The 20,495-nt window shown below is 44.0% G+C and overlaps 1 protein-coding gene across 1 annotated transcript in view; it reads right to left on the reverse strand.

Moving 5' to 3' along the window:
• The window catches only part of AOAH (acyloxyacyl hydrolase), an 87,246-nt gene that overhangs the window by 18,047 nt on the left and 48,704 nt on the right, over nt 1-20,495 (reverse strand). The window contains exons 13-16 of the mRNA XM_064443944.1: nt 17,745-17,836; nt 15,263-15,345; nt 8,278-8,314; nt 7,145-7,219 (exon numbers count right to left, since the gene is read on the reverse strand). Of these exons, the coding sequence (XP_064300014.1) occupies nt 7,145-7,219; nt 8,278-8,314; nt 15,263-15,345; nt 17,745-17,836 (287 nt within the window). The remainder of the gene's footprint in view (nt 1-7,144; nt 7,220-8,277; nt 8,315-15,262; nt 15,346-17,744; nt 17,837-20,495) is intronic.

Raw genomic sequence — 20,495 nt, forward strand, 5'->3', positions numbered from 1 at the left:
ACAGGACTTTGTATCAGATAATACTGTGCCCACCAAAAGGCACCTGAAACAGTGGCATTTTCTTCTTTGCTATTCTTCCACATTAAGTTAGCTAAAGAAAACCTTATAAAAATGATGCGATGTGTTTTAGTCTCTCATTGGTATTGCCAGAATCGGAAGTGATTTAGAAACCTCCCCTGGCGTAACCCTTCTCCCTGCTAAAAACAGGCAGATGCATCCCTTTTTTATAGAGTGGCCTCCTGTTGTGGGGTAACCCCGGTGGGCAGCTAAGCATCACACAGCCTCTCGCTCATTTTCCCCCCACCCCCAGTGAGACAGGGAAGAAAAAAGGAAGAGTAAAAGCAAGAAAAATTGGGGTCAAGAAAAAAAAAGTTATTGTTCAATAAGCAAAGGAGAAGTAGAAGAAGAGAGAAAGCAAGCAAAAAAAAGTGATGCAAAGGCAATCACTCATCACCTCCCATGAACAGACTGATGCCCAGCCAGTTCCTGAGCAAAAGATGGCTAACCCCCTTAAAATCTCTTCCTCTCCCTTTTCATTGCTGAGCATGATGTTATATGGCAGGGAATATCTCTTTGGTCAGTTTGGGTTGTGTCCCCTCCCAACCTCTTGTGCACCCCCCAGTCTATTCACTGGGCGGGGCAGAGTGAGAAACAGAAGGCCCCAACACTGTGCAAACACTACTGAGCAACAGCTGAAAAAGCATGTTATCAATCAGCATTGTTTTGGTCAAAAATCTAAAACACAGCACCATAGGAGCTGCTATGAAAAAAATTAACTCTACCCTAGCTAGGCCCAGCACACCTCTGTAAAGACAAAAGCCTTAGCTCTCCTGCTGGTTTTATTCCATAGTTTACAAATGAGTTAGTCTTTATTTACAGTGCAGAGAGGCGAATCGGAGCCATGAAGCAGACCATGACCTTGTTAGTTTCTTGTGGTGTTAAAAATCCATGTAAAACTACTCCAGTAACCCTGGCGCCTCATTCTTTTTAGCTGTTGCAGAGCATCTTAAGCCAGTTGATATAAACACAGGAACTCACCTAGCTGTAGTCCTTAAAAGTCCATGCTGCTTTCGGTGACTGCAAAGACATTGCCCTTGGTGTATTTATCAATCTCCAGTCTGCAACTGACATTCGACGGATCTAATGTCTACCTCAAGTTTCAGCAGAAAAAGAATCCTTTGCCCTAAGGGGTTGTAGGGTGCTGCTGCACCTGGCTGAGGGCCCCCGTGGCTCGGCTCTGAATGGGGGAAACAGTGCTGTGCCACACACACGGCTTCAGGGTGCAGGATGCTCTACAGACGGGTGAAAGCATGGCTTCTTTCCCCATGGGCTGCTGTGTGTAGCTTACATTCAATACACTCTTTGATTATGCCAGGTAGAAATATCTAAGGTAGACTTTGTCTCTCCTGTCATACACCTTTTACTACAGCTCTGCAGGAGGACAGGAGAGTAGTGAGGGGTCTGGACAAACATGGGAGACTGGAGGGAGGAGGCATTTAAGATAAAATAGTCCTCAGAAATGTTTGTTAGGGTACAGGAGCTACCTTGGTGTCCCATGTGGACTGAACACCCATGTTTTGTGGCTCACTGGCAGGCCTGAACCTCTTCAGGCCAGATTCCCAACTCAGGTTTATCCTTCCCCTCTCATGTTTAGCTGTAAATTCCTGGAGTTAAAATAAATTTCAACTTAGAAAACAAAAACAAATAAGCAAAACTTCCCCAAGCTGCCTAGAGAACACTGCTTTAGTTATGTTATTAAAACAACCACTTTATTACAGAAAAAGCATTCACCCCGAGAGCTATTGCCACAGTCTCATGGTGCATGTGTCCATAACAGTGGCTATGAGCAAGTGGATGAACGCTGCCCTGAGGAGGCTGTCTCATCCTGGAAAGAGTGGGTCCATGAGCCTCTGGCATGGGGGAGACCCCAGCTCCACAGAGCCCTGTTCTGGCAACACCTGGGAGGCAGAGCAGGGCCAGCTCTGGGGAAAAGTCTCCAGTTGTCTGGAGATGTCCTATTGCCCTCTCTCAGAGTGAAGAGTTAGTGGGATGGAAAGAAGGATGCCACTGCATGCTTCCACAAACCCCAGGCAGCTCCAGGGTGGCCTAGGTGCCCTTGGGGCATGCAGAGCAGAGCATGTAAAGCCATAAGTTGCCTTTTTTGAATTGGGAAAGGCAATAAAGACATGTGTTTGCAACATAACCTCTCAAAAGAGCCCCCAGAAATAGAAGCAAGGGCACTGTAGCTGATATTTAGAGCACATCAAACTGTGCTGCTGTGCATGGCATGGCCCATGCACCTTGGGAAGCAGGCTCTTGTGACAGTTTTGGTCCTGCCTTGGTGGTGCAGCTCAGCTGGATCAAGGCTTTCAGAAAGCCTCAGCACCCACTGAGGAACTGACCTCACTGCTCAAGAAGAAAGCCAGGGGATGTCCTTCCAAGTAGTGCTTAAGGTCGCGCTAACACCCATTCTTATTGTTTTAACGGTTCCCATATTTTCTCCTCATGGGCTTTTAGGGAAGCAATCAGTTTAGCAGCCAGGAGGCTCCATCCAGATCCTTTCCCTGGGAAAGTCCTTTAATCTCTTTCATGTCTTCCCAGGAGTAAGAGAAGGGCAAACTTGATGCTTGCAGTGCCGAGTGCACTGCTGGGGAATCAGGTAGGGTTGCTTGTCAGTGAACACTGTAGAGGCAGGAGCTTTCAAATGCATTGTTGTTCTGTCTCAAGGCATTAGAAATGTTTGTGCTCAGGGTGGGGAGGTGCTGCCATGTGGGAGAACCGTGTTTCCTAGCAGGGATTTGGGATTCTTCAGTGGGCTGTGTTTTGCACACAAAAATAATAATTAGATGAGTTCCCTGGGCCCAGAAATTTATCTTAATGCAATACGTGCTGCTGAAGTGTTTGAGACTGTCTGGTTAGGGGAACTGAGAAACAGTGTTAAGATTCAGGCTATCCTTGTGACAGCCACCCAAGCAATGTACTTTTGAGATAAGACTGTGGTTTTGCCCTTAAATTACTTCATTTCGCCTACAGGTGTTGCAGCACTAGATTTCAAAATACTGCTCTGATGTAAGGCCTCTACTGCAAGTAAACACATCAGTGTGAGCTGAAATTAATATGATATTAATAGCTTCACTTTCTCTTGTCATTATTCACTGAAATCATGCAGGTACTTCAGTTCATTTCTTCACATTTCCTTTCTGAGCCAGGCTATGAAATTAAAACCAACCGAGAAGCAAGCCGTCTTGTAGGCACATTCATTTTGGGCTCTGCCATAAGGATTTCCAAGTGCCTGGGTGATCACCAGGGGCTGTTGTAACCTCACATCGTTCCCCTGGGAGGCAGCAGCTAGTGATAGCCTCTGCCTACCTGGGACTTCTGGAAGCTGATATTGGCCATGGTTCATTGTGTCAGAGCATAACAAGTGCACGTTAATGCTAGGATTCCTGCTGCATTGGATCTGGGTATTTTAGAGAGCACTCCCTGCACCCCTACAATACACAAATACACAGTAATATCCTTGGATGTGCACACAGCTCCTGGATGTCCTAACACTACAGGTACCCTAGCTGTGCACACATATAACACAGAGGAACTGGACAGTCTCATGCAATCCATGCAAAGCTTTTCCAGCTCTCCTCTGCCACACAGCCCTCCTCCAGTCCCGTATAACAGGGTCTGGCATAGCCCAAACACAGCTCTCCGTCTTCCTTCTGCATGGCGTTTGTGGGCCTGGCCTGCCACGTCCTGCAGGGCAGCGATTTCCCCCTCCACATGACCCTGACCCAAACATCCCTCCCGCCAATGTTTCAGCCATACGTCTGCTTTCCAGCCACGTTCTGTTACATGCCCAGGGTTTGGGCCACTGGCACATGGGGCCAGCTGGTGGGCGAGCATGCCACCTGTGCACAGTCACACATGCCACCTGTGCACAGTCACACATGCCACCTGTGCACAGTCACACATGCCACCTGCACGTATGCGCAGGGGTGGATCCACAGTGCAGGAGTTCACCTCCAGCTCACTGCAGAGGGGTGGTATGCCCAGGACACGAGAGCTAGAGGTGTTGCATGCTCACAGACTATTTTTAGGGTCGCAGGGGTGCATCAGCGCTTTAGTGACAGTAGCCTTACAATAAGGGCATGTTATGTTCTCACTGGCACCAGTGCTGCTTTGTATGAGATCCCTTCCCAGTGGCCGCCTGCTCACCCCACTCTGCTCCTGTCACCTTTCTGTTTGTCACAGGTGCCATAACTGCGAAGCTGGGAAAGAGAGGCTGGAGAAATCGTGCCTTACCCCAAATGCAATGAGTACGTGCAATAATTGTACAGCATTTGAGACTGCTGGTGCTCATTATGCTCTTGTCTGAGTTTTTTTTTGTTCTGGGTCTGTGTCCCCCACATTGTGTCCCACATTTACACCTCAGCGGGCTGCAAGATACTGTTGCCATCTGTCTTTATTTTTTTAACCCCTCTGTTTGGACACCAGTTTGGAGACTATAGGGAATGTATAACACAGGCTGCCAATTTCATTATCTTTCTCCTCTACAAACACCCATATTACTCATTGCCCTGCTCTTCACATGGGATGCAATACTGGCATTTTAACAATGCTTTGGCTAAGAGCTGTGTCTCCAGTGTGCTCAGCGCTCTGCTCTCTTTTGAAGGTAAAATACGGGATAAGGCCAGAAAGGCTCTATTACTGCAGTTTAAAGATGTCCTTGAAGAGGTTTTAATTTGTCAAGCCCTAGGTTTGAAGCCAAGCCCATAAGATGCTCGGCATCCGCTGTAACCTCTGTGGGTACATCAGAGCCAGGGCAGACACACACAGTGACCGGATGCTTGAAAAATATCTCTTTCCGCTGTACAACCCACTCGATGGAAACAGCATGTTGCTGCAGAAGCTGCAGCTCCTTTCCTTGCTGGAGTCACAGGGATCACTACAGCCTGATAGCCTCTTTTGATGCTGCAAATGTTTTGGAAGAAAACAGACAGTGGAGAGAATTTGAGCAGACAAAAGTGTCTCTGCCAAGTAATGGATGCTGGGATAAAAAGACAGCAGAGTTTCAAGTAATAAATACTGTTTCAGAACATACAAGTGGGTGAGGCAAGGCCAAAATGGTTTAAATTTGTGGAAAATTTCTCTTTACTTCAAGCAAGAATAGAAAGCAGAGTTAGAGACAGGGGAAGTTAAAAGAATAACCTGCAGGATGAGGAATAAAACAGAGGAAAAAGAGTGTTTTTAGCAAAGCCAGTGAAACAGCAGAATCAAAATATGTACACAACAGAGCCTGGGCCAAGCCTGGGAGAAGACACCGCAAAAGTCTCTGTGGCAGGAGCCAAAGACTTCAGTAGAGGCACTATCTGGGGAGGGCTCATCATCCTGGGGGCGGTTGTAATGATACCTCCATAAGCTTCCCAATAAACAGATGCCTAGGACAGCCTTGTCAGCAAGCAGCAGGAGGACTGTGACTACTTGTCCCACTCATCACAGAATCACAGAATCGCAGAATGGTAGGGGCTGGAAGGGACCTCTGGAGATCATCTTGTCCAACCCCCCTGCTTGAGCAGGCACACCTAGAGCAGGGGGCACAGGAATGCGTCCAGGCGGGTTTTGAATGTCTCCAGGGAAAGAGACTCCACAACCTCTCTGGGCAGCCTGTTCCGCTGCTCTGTCACCCTCACAGGAAAGAAGTTTTCTCTCATGTTTAGGTGGAACTTCCTGTGTTCCAACTTGCACCCATTGCCCCTTGTCCTGTCACTGGGCACTATTGAAAAGAGTCTATTGAAAAGATTCAGTCAAAGGGTGGTGGAGTTACTTTTGAGGATTTATGCATCCTTCCCGTAACAGAAGGGTGGTGCTGAGGGCAGATTTCCCAGTTCTGGGCAGGGGTGCAGAGAGAGCACAAGCACCAGAGGGAGTTTCCAAGGGTGAAGGTTTCATGGGAGGCTGCCTGCACGTGGCCAGGGATATGGTAGTGCCAGGGAAGGACCTAAAAGATGGCCCCTGTGGTCCCACTTTTGTCCTTGCTGAGGGCTCCCAGATGCCGCAGTGGAGGGAAAGCCCTGCCTGGCCTTTGGCCGCCCCTGTCTGGAGCACACCACCTGATGTGCTAACTTTCAACCCAAGCACTTGCTCTTAAACAAAGCTTTAGGATACCAAAACCACGATATTTTAATGGAAGAATCTAACAGCCCGCATACTAGCTCCAACTTCATTATACAACCTGCAGGTGAGGCTTTTCAAAAGCTTTGGAAGGGGGTTTAGCTGAGTGTGCGTCATTTATTAAAATGAGTGTTTTGAAAGTCTCTGCATAAGTCAGATCTATTTCTACCACTTAAAAGAAAACCTGAAGATTCATCATGGTGAATATAATGTTACACTAACAAGAGCACTTGGACCACCTGCAAAACTAAAACTGTGGTATGGATGTGCTGTGCATTGGCCTGGTTGCAAGGTATTTTCTGCCTTCCCACTACTGGCAGGAAGGGAAGCATCCAACAAGTGACCTCCTGACACCCCTGCGAGCATTGCTAATGGATAATGCCAGAACTATTAGTTTTGAAAGCTTCAGTTCATTCTCCTGCTGAGCTTATGACACAAGGAAAGCCAGAAAGACAGAACACCTCATCAGGAGAGCACAGCAAAGAGTGCAGGCAGTGTGCAGCAGAGGCAGGGTGAAAATAGACCTCAACAGGGGACTACGTTGTCATTTTCAGAAAAGGTAAACCAGTCACGCTCTACCTCCTGACAGGAGATGACACACTGGGTAAGATGGATACACATGCTTTTAAACTCTTTCCCCCCACCCCCCACCCCGCTCCTGTTGTTATTATACTTCATTTCATCTGCTAAGTTGGAAATATTCTACTTCAGACATGCCATTGGTCACTTTATCACTAGTTTTTAAATGAAAGAAAAACAAGCTCTGAATGAGGACTGGTAGGTGGGTATGACAAATACAGGTAAGGCAAGAACCAGTATATTCAGCAGAAAAATAAGTATGAAGCACAGACCAATAGCTACGAAAAATGACATCATGGGGAAGCACAAAGCAATGAGACATAAATGTCCAAGCAGCCAGCAGTACTCTAAAGAATTCAAATTCATGATAATATAAATGTTAATTCACTTTACACCTTACCCATTGCAGACATCATTCCCAATTGTAGCATAGACAACTATGGCTGGATTGTCCAACAGCTGGTTTCTGGCCAAGCTAAAAGATAAATACGCAGCTATATTAATGGGAAATACGTGCTCAGCATCTGAATCGCACACCATGCTTGTATGAGATCACATTTGGAATTAGCTCATTTAGATTTGGCTAATGCTCAGATGACTATACTTCTACATTTGGGAGAGGGTTTTTTTGTTGTTTTGTTGGGTTCACCCCCCACCCCCACCCCCATAGTTACATATTTTAGTAAAGTTTCTTAAATATAGGTTTTTTCACTTCTCCCTTTTGCCCCTTGTGGACTTGTCTTTTTCACTGCTTTTCCTGCTGGCTTTCTATCTTCTTAGTATTATTCAGAAGCCAAATCAGTAGTTTCATTCTGGGACAAAGACATAAATCTAGATGGGAAGTTTTTAATCAGAGATGGGAGGAGAAGACTATGTTTGGCTGACGACTATGTTTATGTGTAGTATTGGACTCAAGCTCAAATCAGGATGTGGTTTGAAGCTCAGTGCTAGAGGGCAAGGATTCATTACTACTTTTTCTGGAGGAGAGAACAATAAATCCCCTAGGATGTGGACTATATCAGCATCAGGCAAACTAAATCCAACCCAACTGTCCTACGGCCCACCCAAATTCATCTGAAAAGGAGAGTGGCTGCCTCTCACTATCTGGTAGCTACTCAATCATACGCATCTAGAGATAACACAGTGGACGTGCCTGTGTCTGTCTATGTTGCTACAACTCAGGAGTAACACAGTTCGGGGGACACAAAGCACAGGTTTAGGGGAAGGCTTAGGCTCTTCCCTAAAATCACTGGAAATGCTCCATTCACTTAACTGGGCCAAGATCAAGGCCCTGGAGATGGTGACATCCACACTTTAAAAACGTTTTTCTTCTGTTAATGAATGTTTCTACCAGAGAAGAAACAGCCAGCACTTCAGCGCACAGTGGCCGGGGGGCCAAGGGAAACTGTGCCTTTTAGGACAATTGTGGATAATACATTCCTTACAGTGCTTTGCTTGTTTCTTTCGAAGAAGCAGGACTCCAGCAACACTTCTGTACCCCCAGTCAGCATTCGAATCCCATTAAACACTTACCTTTTTATTAAATAGAGGAGGTTTCCTGAAGAACCACCTGGTCACACGTAGTGAGATTAAGAGAAATAGTACAATATCATTATAGTGAGAAACAAATTTAAGTGCAAAACCCACATTCATTGCATATTTCCAAGAATGTAGAAGCATTAAAGATAAAAGTGGAACAACAATTCATCTCTGTAACCTTGTGGGGTGACAGCATTAGGAAGTAAAGCTATATCCAGGGACCTGCTGCCTCTTACCTGAGTCCCACACTTCACAGCGTAGAAAAACAAATATTTTTAAGTGCCGGGTTGTTTGGATCTGGGTTTTAATCCAGATCTGGCAGCTTCTTCCCATCTGTTGAACATAGTAGTCTCTTGTAAACCAGCCAACCTGACTTGTCAACAGTTGATCTACTTTTAACTTTCCCTAAAAATTGCAAAGGGAACTGTTCTCACTCTTCTGAGAGAGTAAACGTCTCACAGCTATACCACGTTGGGACTGATTCAGGTCCTAAACATAGGCACCAAGTGCCATTTTTGACATCCCAGAGTAGCCAAGACACCTGCAGCAGGGCTGGCAGATACAACACAGGATGCCTGAGAGATAGTGCACTTCTGGAGAGGCAGCTGGAAGTGGGGAAGATACTGTAAAGCATCTTAAATAGCGTTAGACACCAATGTTTGGGTGTCTGCATTGCTCTCCCCACAAGCGTCAGACTTACAAAAAATGGTATCAGGCCAGCTGCACCCCTCCCAAGAAGCTCTGCATTTCAATGGCAATTCACCCAAATGGTTGGATATAAATCTTTCCTCCTCCAGGATGAGACCTAGCTACACCTAAGCGTCTGCGAATGTCCATAATCTTTCATTTATGTCTTGAATGAGAAAAGCATTCCCAATTAGGAAAGCTTTTATGCGTAAAGTTACTAGCAGGTCTTTAAAGGCTATGCATATATATCCCAACTATCCACAGCGCACAAATTAAACTCCATCACCTGCAGTGCAAAAGTGATCGCAAACGAGGAGCCAAAAAAGGCTTTATGCTTTGTTCAAGATTAGACTAGGACTGTGACTGCAAAAAGCTCATCTCACAGCAATGTACAGAAACATAAACTTCAGAGAAGCAGGCCCTACAGGTTGTACTTGCTTTTATTTTGCAGTATTTTCACCCTCGCCTTTTTTCTGACTCCTTCTTCTCTTGTCTTACACTCCCTCTATTCTTCACTCAGCTCTTCCCTGGTCTCTCTCTCTCTTCTCTTTTCTGCATTGTGCCTCTGAAGCTTGCTTTGAGAAGCAAATCATGTCCTCCCTGCAGCTCTTGGGGGGAAACTTGTGGACAGAACATCATTAAATCCCTGCTGGATTGGTATAGGGGAAAGATCTAAGAGATAAACCCCTAAGGTAGCAATAATACACTTTGCATTTTAATAGTTGTACCTTTATTATTATCACTCACCGTGATGCCAACTGCATGTATCAAGGAATGCTTTATGTTTTAAATAATCCAGTTCTTCCAAGCTAAAAATGAATATATCTGTCTGCTGCTTCTCTCCCGGTTGCTGGTCCATTCAAAACCCAGCCCTTCTGTCAAGAAGCGCTTTTCAGCAGAATAAGAGCCCCACAAAATCCCTAGAAAATATGGCTTGGACCATGACTACTGACAGTTGATTTTTTTTTTCTGGTTAATACCCCTTCTTTCAGCTAGAGTTCAACACCCCTCTGTTAAGCCATTATGCCGCATGGCTCCCCAGACTGGCGCTGCAGTTCCAGCACAAATAAACTATTGAGATCTCTAGAAAGTAAAAATGTATTTACAAAAAAGTAAGAAGCTCTTCTTGGATATGTATCCCCTCCATAAGCATAGGTAGTTATAAGCAGCTCCGTGGAAAACATTAGTACCATTACAAACCAAGTAAAACCATCAAGAAAATGAAGGGACTTTTTAAAGAACTGTTTTCATGGGTAAACTGAGTCTTCAGGGAAGATTTTGTGATACAGGATGCAATCTGTAATTAAAAGATTCAAGAGAGAAAAAGAGATGAAACAGAACAGTTACCCTTACACTGCTGAATGGCCTGGATGCTATTCCTGGATCGCTCCTGCTCCCCTCTCTGTTGCTTTCCAAACTTTTTCACACGGGTGGGTTTTTTTAGTTTTGGCTGAGTCGTCAGGGTTGGGTTTGCTTCTGCTTGTGAGCAACCCCAAATTTCATAAACCTTGGAGTATATGAGCTGCACTTCTTGATTTTCATGCTTTTAGACCTTTTGTGGCTGACAAAAAGCAGCACTAATGTGCACTGAAAAAGGCTTGGTCTGGATAGCACCAGAAGTGCTGTATAGACAAGAATGGTTTATTGACTTCTAATCTTTTGCTCCCTTATGCTGTGAAAGCAACTGGAAATGTAACGGTGCAAAGGAAAAGTCTTTGGTTTTCCCCAGATTAACTCCAGGCAGACTAGAATTTCCAAGACAGATTAAGAAAAAAATAAAAATTATTATTTCTGAATTGGTTTTGAAGCCAATATGAGATATCTGATGCTTGATGGCTCAGTGAGCCACAGCACATGTTACCAAGGCCTAATTTTTCTGGCCAAAGATAAGAATCCCGAAGAGACAGATCAGACTACAAATGGCAAAAAAATATACAACACTCGTGTTTTGAAATAGCATACTTTATGCAAGTTTCTTGTGCCATGCAAAACATGGATGACAACTGCAACACTGTTCTGTAATTATTTAGAAATTCTGAGGATATTCACTTACACCATTTTTATCTAACAATTTTTTTTGGAATATTTTAGCAAGTGATTTTACTACCAGGATGTTTCTATCAAAACAAGGGAGCTTCAACAAGTGCTGGAGAACATTTGGAAGAACTTTCTAACTCCACACTTGAGGATCCCGCTCACCCAGTCTGTGCTGCTTTTGGCTGGGATAGAATTGATTTTCTTCATAGCAGCTAGCATGGGCCTATGTTTTGGATTTGCGCTGGAAACAGCGTGGATAACACAGGGATGTTTTCATTACTGCTGAGCAGGGCTTACACAGAGTCAAGGCCCTTCCTGCTCCTCACCCCACCCCACCAGCGAGCGGGCTGGGGGGCACAAGGAGTTGGGAGGGGACACAGCTGGGACAGCTGACCCCAACTGACCCAAGGGATATCCCACACCATATGACGTCATGCTCAGCATATAGAGCTGGGGGAAGAAGAAGGAAGGCTGGGGGGATGTTGAGAGTGATGGCGTTTGTCTTCCCAAGTAACTGTTAGGCGTGATGGATCCCTGCTTTCGTGGAGATGGCTGAACACCTGCCTGCTGGTGAGAAGTGGTGAATGAATTCCTTGTTTTGCTTTGCTTGCGTGTGTGGCTTTTGAACCAATAAAAATTATCTGCAGAAAACTGTTCAGGAAGCCACTTTGATGGAAAACATTGATTAGGGCTGTGAGCTGCTTGTTGTGCAGCCGTAAGCTGAAAACAGGAATGGTGGCCTAGAACAGCTTTGTTATGAATTATTAGCCTACATCTCATATAGTAATCATCTTGTGGGGTGCCCAGTGAGCAAAGCTGGCCACCCAAAATGTACATCAGCAATTCTGATGTGAATATATTAATGGGCCATGGGTAACATACACAGAGTGCTGCGGGGCACCCTCCCTGGCCCTGGCTGAGCACCCTACCCTGCAGCCAGCTGCAGAAGAGGGAAGAGTCCACCATCTCCAGGGGATGATGGGATTTTTTAACAAAGGGAAGGCAGAAATCCCACTGGCACAGAGGTTGGGGAAGCCTTCCTCCAGAGTAAAGATGCATGTCCTGAGAAGGGCAATGGGGGAAATTCTCAATGGTGCTGAGCTCTGACACAGCACCGACGCTTCTGTAGGCAGGCTGGAAGTAAGCGTTGCTTCCAGTGCCTGGCTTGGCTTGCCATCCCCGGGCTGTGGCTCTTGGCTGCACGCCTCCCCCATCAGAATCCGCATATCTAGCATCTCATCCTCTCATTGCATAAGGTGGGGCTGTGAAGTATCATTTTCAGAGGAAAGTTAAGTTGTCCCAGGTAGGGCTAGGTCAGGTTGGTGGACAGCTCTTTGCTTTACTGACACTGAGAGCAGCCATTTAAATCCTTCCATTCAGGGAAACTATTACGCCAAGTGAGGCAATAAAAGCGAACCTTTAGATTGTGGTGTCAGTGCAATGATTAAGAGAAGACACCAAGGGAAGATATCCTGGGATTTTTCTATCTATTGTAACTTTTCCCTTTTTTAAATTCCCTTCTCAATTTTCTTCAGAGTCTTTTGCCCTGACACAGGCTCACCTCCTTTTATATCCTGCAGGTGTCTGTAGTGCAAGTGGAAAGGAGATATATGAAGTGGAGAGAAAAAGAAATGATGCATAGAGTGAGATTTTTTTCTTTAAGTCGGTGAGGAAATTGGGAAAAAGGAAGAGCAGAAGGTACAACCCCCCTTAACATAAAGAGAGCAGAACAATGAGATATGGTATCAGGTACTGGGATGAGCTCGGTACAAATGAGAAGAACCATTGACACCTAGTCATCCACTGACCATCTAGTTTGGCCTTTTTTTTTATTCTCTCACCAGAAAGCACGTCTGGGGGACCACAATAATGGGAGTCAGCAACTCTAGTGCCCTGTGACTTACAGACAAGAAAGTCAGAAGCACCTGACCCATGACATTAAACACATTGTAAAACACCTGTGCAGAAGACCCCGAAGCCTCAGGAGCACCGTGTGTGCAACAGGAAAGGAGGAAGGTGTGTGAGAGACGTTGCCAGTAGCATTTGTGCAGGCACCAGAAGGGAATTTTTTTAGGCAAAAATGCCTATCTGAGCCTGGAGGTGATCCTTACATCACACAACCTGTCTCTGCAACCTCTTCTGTCTGGTAAGATCTCTGTCTGTTGGAGGTGGGGGGCTGGGGTAGACCCTTTCTGGTCCTAAATCTTACAGGAAATCCCAAGCATTTAATAAGTTTCTCAGTAGCACTACGGGTAGCAGTGCTCCTCACTTGCAGCTGACATGACTTATCTGTTTGAGAGGAAAAGCATCCCATAAAGCCAAATTATCTACCCAAGAAGAATAAATTTTCCCAAGCTCCTGCAGTCAGTTTTCTGAAGCATGAAAATTAATTAAATACAATAGAAACACAACATGATAATCATGGAATAATCAAGTAGCTTTTAAACCTGCTGTTGGGGACATCATCTAATCCAACACACAAAAGCTAATGTCATAAACCTTAATTTCTAAGGGGTATTACTGTCATCCCTTCATACAACCCCTTTGACAAATTCAATCAAACTCTGTCTTGAAAACTCAGGGTTTCTTTTTTGGCCCCCCCTCCTCTGTTTTGAGGGCTATTCTAGGTTTTCACTCCTTGACAGTAAACTTTTTTAAAATTTCCTCTCCAAACGGAGGGGAACTACCAGAGCTATCCTTCAGTTTAAACCATTCTTCCCACTCTGTGGTGTTTATGCCTCAAAAGGATTCAAAACTATAGCCCCTTTTAATTTTTGCTTTGCTCAGTTGCCAAGGAGTCTTAACATCCTTTCAGAAGTCTCCATTGCCCTAATCTTCCCCAAAGCCCTTCTCTGTATCTATTCCCACCAAACCTGGTCTTCTCCCAGCAAAGGGGACCAAATTCTGAGGTTTTGTCAGTGGCTTAAGTGAGGAAGGACTGTTTCCCTGTCTCTAGAGAAAATGCTGTGCATGACACATCTTGCAACCTCCTTAGCCTCTTTCCAGCTCTATCTTGCACTCCCGGTTGTTCCTTGAAATTCCCCTTCTGCACTCCAATGCCCCTCTCCCTCCACCACCTCTGGCCAATGAGCCACTAGTTTACAGACAAGTCTCATCTTTAGCTCTGACCTGCATGTCTTGTACAATTGTATTTGCTGCAATTGCTGTCGCTGGGGTTCCCAAGCTCATCTAAATTATTCCTTTGTAAGGATGTGGCCCAATTCAGGATGGTTAATATTTTGCAGTTTTGCATCATTCACAGATGCTGTCAAGCAGGCACCTTGGTCTTTGCTCTAAGGTCACTGCTCCAAATGTTAAGCGTTAGCCTCAGGAGAGATGCATGAGGGACATGGCTTCTCTCTCAAACCCACTGCTCTTCCTCGCTTAGCAGGTTCTCTACCTATCCCTTATTTCTTCTACTAACCTTTTTCTTCACTGCATGCAAACATTTCCTGTGAGGTACCATGCAAGACATTTTCCTTAATTCTAGGTAGATTAGGTCAGCTGCGTATACCCTTGGCAACACAGGATGTTATTTCATAGAAAGAAGATGTTAAGCCAGCCTCACAACATTAATTAGTTAATTAAAATTGAACAGTGTTAGGTTTTGTCCCAGTTTTGGTTTGCCTGCGTGTCCTTGATTACTCCTTGAAAATCTGTTCTAAGAGCACATTAAGATACCTGCTGCATTGACTTCCCCAGTTTTGCAAGTGGACTTCTGTTTGCTGGTCTCCAGCTCCAAAGGATGTCATAGGAAGTCATGGACACCCTTGCTGTGAGCCTGATGACTGTTTTGTGCCCACTCTGCCTGCCGGTGTGGCAGCCCTGTGAGTCCCCTGTGCTACTGTGGGGTGCAGTGGAGGGCCCTCCCAGCATCCGCCATGGGAGTGCAGAACAAGCAAGCGGGGGCCATGCCGCATCCTCTGGAGGAGTTGGAGGGCAGACCTTTTAGCTCCATCACTACTAGCCACATCCCTCTAAATCCCCTCTTTCGGCCATGACCAAAAAAAATCCCCATAGAGTTACAGTGTGGTACGGTGATTTTTAGCCCAGTGGAAATTCTTAGTCAGTGCATGGATAAAATTGATCAAGCCACACACCTCCTTACTCAGATCCAGAATAAAAGATGCTGAGTTAAATAAGGGCTGTTGTCTATTTTTCCATAAGAAACACATGCAATTAGGGAAGGGTTTCTCTTTGTTTCTGAAAGATGTTCCTTAATGCAGCATCAAGTAAAGTGAAAAACTTAACATACCATTTTGGGAAATGTTCTGTAAGTCTCTGTGATTACAGCGATTTCTCCTGCGTAAACGTAGATACAGAGAGTCTGTCCATCCTCTGAAATAAATTGAGAAAATGCGAGCTGCTAAACTCATATGATACTGATGAAAACACAGCTGATATTAAAAATGAAGTATGTTCTCATCTCTGAACAACTCTGTGCCCCAGTTACGTATATACTTCTATTCCACCATCTCTCTTTTTTTGTGGTCATAAATCTTTTTCATCCTCAACAGGGTGGCCTAAAATGGAGGCCAAGATACCCTCTCAGAAGCTATAAATTGGTGGAGAGTTTCTTTGAAACTGTTCCATCTGGGATGCTTTTATCCTGGTCTTTCAGATAAGGTGTTTAAAAACCTTTTTGTTATACATCATTTATCAAAACAATCCTGTTGATTGCTCAGTAGTTGACTTTGCAATTGGTTGTTATGTAACATTAAATAAAAGAGAAGAAATATTGGCAGGGTTTTCATTTCCCAATGCCATAAATCTTGGATGGATTGCTCTGAAAACAGGTTATGCTTGATAGTGATTAGTTCTCTCCCTTACTTTGCACTGTTGAGAAAAATGAAAATGCAAATGAAAAGGGTAACAGCCCAAAGGAAAGCTGGTAAGAAAACCACGCTCCCAGCCACGAGTAAGTACATGGTCATCTCTATCAGGGCTGCTGATTTTGTGTTTGAACTTAGACACGAAAGGAATCAGGTAACTTAAATACCATGGCTTAAGAATGCAGAGAAACAGAAGACAACAATAAGTTTTGAAAGCAGCAATAAAAAGTAACTACCTACATAGAAATGCACGATAACATCAACCAGTCACTGTGCAATGGGCTTCACAAGAAATGCCCGGGCTCTTTGGTTTTCAGCACAGCAGGTGGACCGACTAGGAGAAGCAAACAGACCTTCTCGGTCAGAGGGTATTAGTTAAAAAGCAGTGTCTCTGTCCACCATTCAGGGGTTGGGAAAGATGGGCACACACCACATCAGTTTGTGCCTCTATTTCTGCAGGCTTGGAGTAAATGGGAGCCTCCAAGTGCACATTGCCAACCAGCCTCCACCACACTTAGTCATTGTGGTGTGGGATTTTGAACTACTTCTCTTAAAAATGCCTTGAAGTCCCAAATGGCCCTTTTATTTTTTTCTTCTTCCAGACATGGAAGAGATTAAAAAAGAGATAAAAAACTGAACACTGAACCTAGGCCTATCGCTGAAAACTTCAGGGTCAATACTAAGCTCTGATTACTTGTGAACTTCAGATTCTTTGGACCCCAGTTAAATACTGTGTATTGAGTAGCTGGACATTGTAATAGATTTTTTAAAGGTTGGTTTTCCTGCTGAAAGAGGAGGCTGTATAGATCGCTGTTGGCTTGTCAAGTAGTATACCACCTTAAAGCACACACTGCATGAATGTAGCTGAGACTGGGAGCCTGTTTTTTCCACAGGCAGAAAAAAGGAAGCAAAAAGTACAAGTGTATGGTGCAACAGATACTTTTCCTGGAAAATAATATATTCTGTCAACTTTTAAATTCTGATGGTAGAGAGCCTCTTTAGGCTCGACTCATGCTTGGTTTGGCACTTCAATATATGCATGACCTATCTTAGACATATAAAATAAAAATTATCTGAAACTCAGGCCAGACCATGCACTGTTGATGATAGTATCCTTCAGTTCTGGCAGGAGTCAAGGGTCTCTTAATACTGGCCAGAAAGATGAGTAACAACATTATAAATATAGTTTTAAATTTCAGTTAAAACTGTAGGCATTTCAAGGTGTTTTCTTTGTGTTTGCACTTAATTTTCCTTCCCTTCTGGCAGAGATTAATTTTTTTCCATCTATTTCTGCATCCTTCCCCATCCACATGAGCCAATATAACACAACAAATTAGGTCACAGGCTTTTCCAAGTTCTGCTTTTGTTACTTCCCTCTAAATATGAAAAAAAACCAAAAGGGAGGAAAGATTGCCCCAAAAAAAGGGAACACCATGAAATAAGCCTGGGTTTACCATTTATTCCACTGTTTCAACAGCAAAAAGGAAACAGGAGGAAAAGGAAAAGAGAAAAAAAAAAAACTTAAGAAAAGGAAAATGCTGATTTTTGTTAGTTTCAGTAACGCTCCCCTTCTCTCTGCCCCAGAATTTTAGAAAAAAGTGAGTTTGGGTTTATTTCTTCTTTTTTTATTTTTTTTTTTCCCCTCCTTTTCAATTACAGTTTGACCAGCTCTAAAACCTACCCTGAATTTCAGGAAGACTGGGCTAGAGTACTGTGCATTTACTATATATTTAAAATATTTTTTAAAATCCCTATATCCAGTGTTGTTCTGGATTTTAGAAAGAGCAGAAGCAAAGCTGACTAGCATTTATATGTTTTCTTTCAAGCGCTGTTGTTTTTTTTTCTTCTTGCTGTGCTGGACATTTAAGACTTGCTATGACTTGGCCACCCTGCCTGATGGCTTACCCAATGGTGGAGTTCAGAAATCCAGTGATCTCTGAGAACTGGGGCCAGTCAAGCTCATCAGTAAAAGCCATTGGGAGATTAGCAAACGATTTCTGAAAGAGAAATTTTTAAATCAACACAGTTTCACCCTCACAGACAAAAAAATCCTTTCAGCAAACTCAAGCACCTCTTAGCTGGAGCATTATCTGGACAGCAGCAATTATAAAGACAGCTGTGGCAGTAATTATTTACGCATATACTTAAAAAGTTGACTCTTGTAAGATGCGCATATCAAGAGGCAGAGGAAGGAAAAGCAGAAGAGGTAACTGAGTTGCATCTCCTGGCACCCTTTAATTGTGGAAGAGCCCAAAACTCCTCCTGACATGGAACACATACTGCAGGTGCAGACCACCAAGGTGGCAGCTGTTTGCTGCAGCATCTCTCCTGTCCAAAGGTGGGTATCCCTGGGCACAGGATGAGATGACAGGTTGATAACCCCAGCATATATGGCAGAGCAATAATGCCAAATTCACTCAAAACTCTCTTGCCCTCTCCAGCAGGATGAACTGCAAGCACCCAACCCCTTAAAAACTTCTGCCTGATGCTCACTGCAAATTTCGGGGATGTCACTGAAGAAACAGAGTCAGAAAGGCCCCTGAGCACAGCAGGGATCAGGGAGAAAAAACACATGGTCTGCCATAACCTTCCCATGCAAATAGATGCAACCTTTACCCTTCTCTGCTTTTGCTGGTATTAGTCCCTAATACCTTTTTTAAGCAACTGCCTCTGCAAAAGCCTCTACGCAGATGCAAGCTGTGTTGCACATTCAAAACACAGTGCCTTCTTCATTTCCACTTTAATTTGGGAATGTGTCAAAAATCATGAAAGGTGAGAAAAACGACCCCAAGAAATTGTGCCACCTCAGGACGAGGACATGGAGTAAATTTTCAGCATCTCCTAGTCCAGGTTATGGTCGCAAAGACAAATGCATAAATCCAGTGTGCTTATACTGAAAAACTGTTGATGAAAAAGGTAATAACCAAAAGAAGGTCAAAACATAAAATCACAGTACTCTACAGGCTGGTTTAATCCATGTAATTTATTAGCTTCATTTTCTTTTCAAGCAATTGTGGGGTTTCCTTAAATCCTCTCTGCTATAAACAGCAAGCAAGTGGATAATTCTTTCTCCAGGAGGGTCAGAGATAACTGAAGACCCAGAGAAGAGCTAAATCTTAGGGTCCGCACCAAGTCCTCATTCCCAGAAAATTATTTTGGGTGAATGGGAGCTATGCTTGAGTGTATGCCTATGGGTTTTGAATGTAAGAGGATGGGGGGAGATGCAGGGAAAGGGGAGGAGAGATGAGAAAAGGGGGTTGGTGGGGGGGGGGGAAGAAATCCCGAAGCCAAGCTCTGAGCAGCTGAATGCAAAGCAGATGCCAGTTTAAAGCGCGTAACAGCATATTTGACCTACTTAGAGTAGATTTTCATTAGTTACCAAGGTGAAAATGGGTCTGGCTTAATTATCTTTCAGTTGGTTCTCTCTGTTTCTCACATATATATGTGTCCTTGTGTGTATCTGTATATACCTATACATACATATATATAATTTTTTTTTTTTTTAAGACTGGAGGGAACTTCCAAATCTGCCTTCTTCAAATCTGATAGTTTTGTGTATAAACAAGCACTTAACCCAAGGGCACAGATATGAGAAGTGGAGGGATACAGATACATTGGCCAGTTGCAGTATTTGCCTCCTCGTAGCTTTGCATTAAAGGTGATGGAAGTATTGAAAGAATCACTTATCATAGAACAAATTACAGATATGATCTCATATAAGTCATAGTATATACGAGTATTAAAAAAGCCCCAAAATTATTAAATATTTTAAAAACAAATTCTTCTACGACAGATTCTCTAATTATTTCCCATTGGCACCACAAAATAATACTTTCATTGGACAAGTCCCAATAATTTTTAACTGGTTCCCCCTCCCCCCGCCCCGGAAACTTAGCTTAAATATGAATTAGCCAGAACCTGAGTTGCAAATTGGTTTGGAAAGGAACATTTGAGCCCAAAATCATAGTTGCATTTGAAAATTGTATATAAGTTCAGCATTGACACTGTTCCAGCAAAGCACTTAATGCCAGACTGTTGAAGATATTTCAGGACCAAAGGGTGAAGATGACTCGTTAATGGAAGTTTCAGAAGAATGCTAGACCTTGACCTCTGCAGAGATGCAGTTTGGAAAGCATGGTTTAACAGACTGCGTTTCACTCAGCCTCAGATGTAAATGTGTCCCTCTCTAGTGGTGGGTCTACGTTGACTTTTAGATTAAAACTGTTCTGAGCACAGCCTTGTTTAATGCCATTCTCTAGACTATTCTGGCTGAGAAACCATGCTTCAGCCTACGTGCCAGATTTTAGCATAGAATGATTAGAAAGTTATTCCAGCCTAGCTTCAAATGCCATGTTTTAGCCTTAGATGGTTTAGATGGGTCTTATTCTAAAGGAACATCCTCACCTCCTAGATCTGTCCTACCTTGAAATACGGGGCAGCCAAAGCCATGGCTGATACTAAATGCACACATGCCAAGCTGTGCTTAAATGGAATAATGTTCAGTGTTGCTTTGGCAAGAGATTTTCAAAATCAGAACACTGATTTTCAGTCTGTTGGGACCCAGGCTGTCCCAACAGGGCATTGGAAACCGAACGGTCATACGAGCCTTTAGAAACGCCAGTCCCAGAAATCCTGAAACCACTGAAGTAGCCCTTA

The sequence above is a fragment of the Phalacrocorax carbo genome, chromosome 2 (genome assembly GCF_963921805.1).
Source record: "Phalacrocorax carbo chromosome 2, bPhaCar2.1, whole genome shotgun sequence".
NCBI lineage: Eukaryota > Metazoa > Chordata > Aves > Suliformes > Phalacrocoracidae > Phalacrocorax > Phalacrocorax carbo.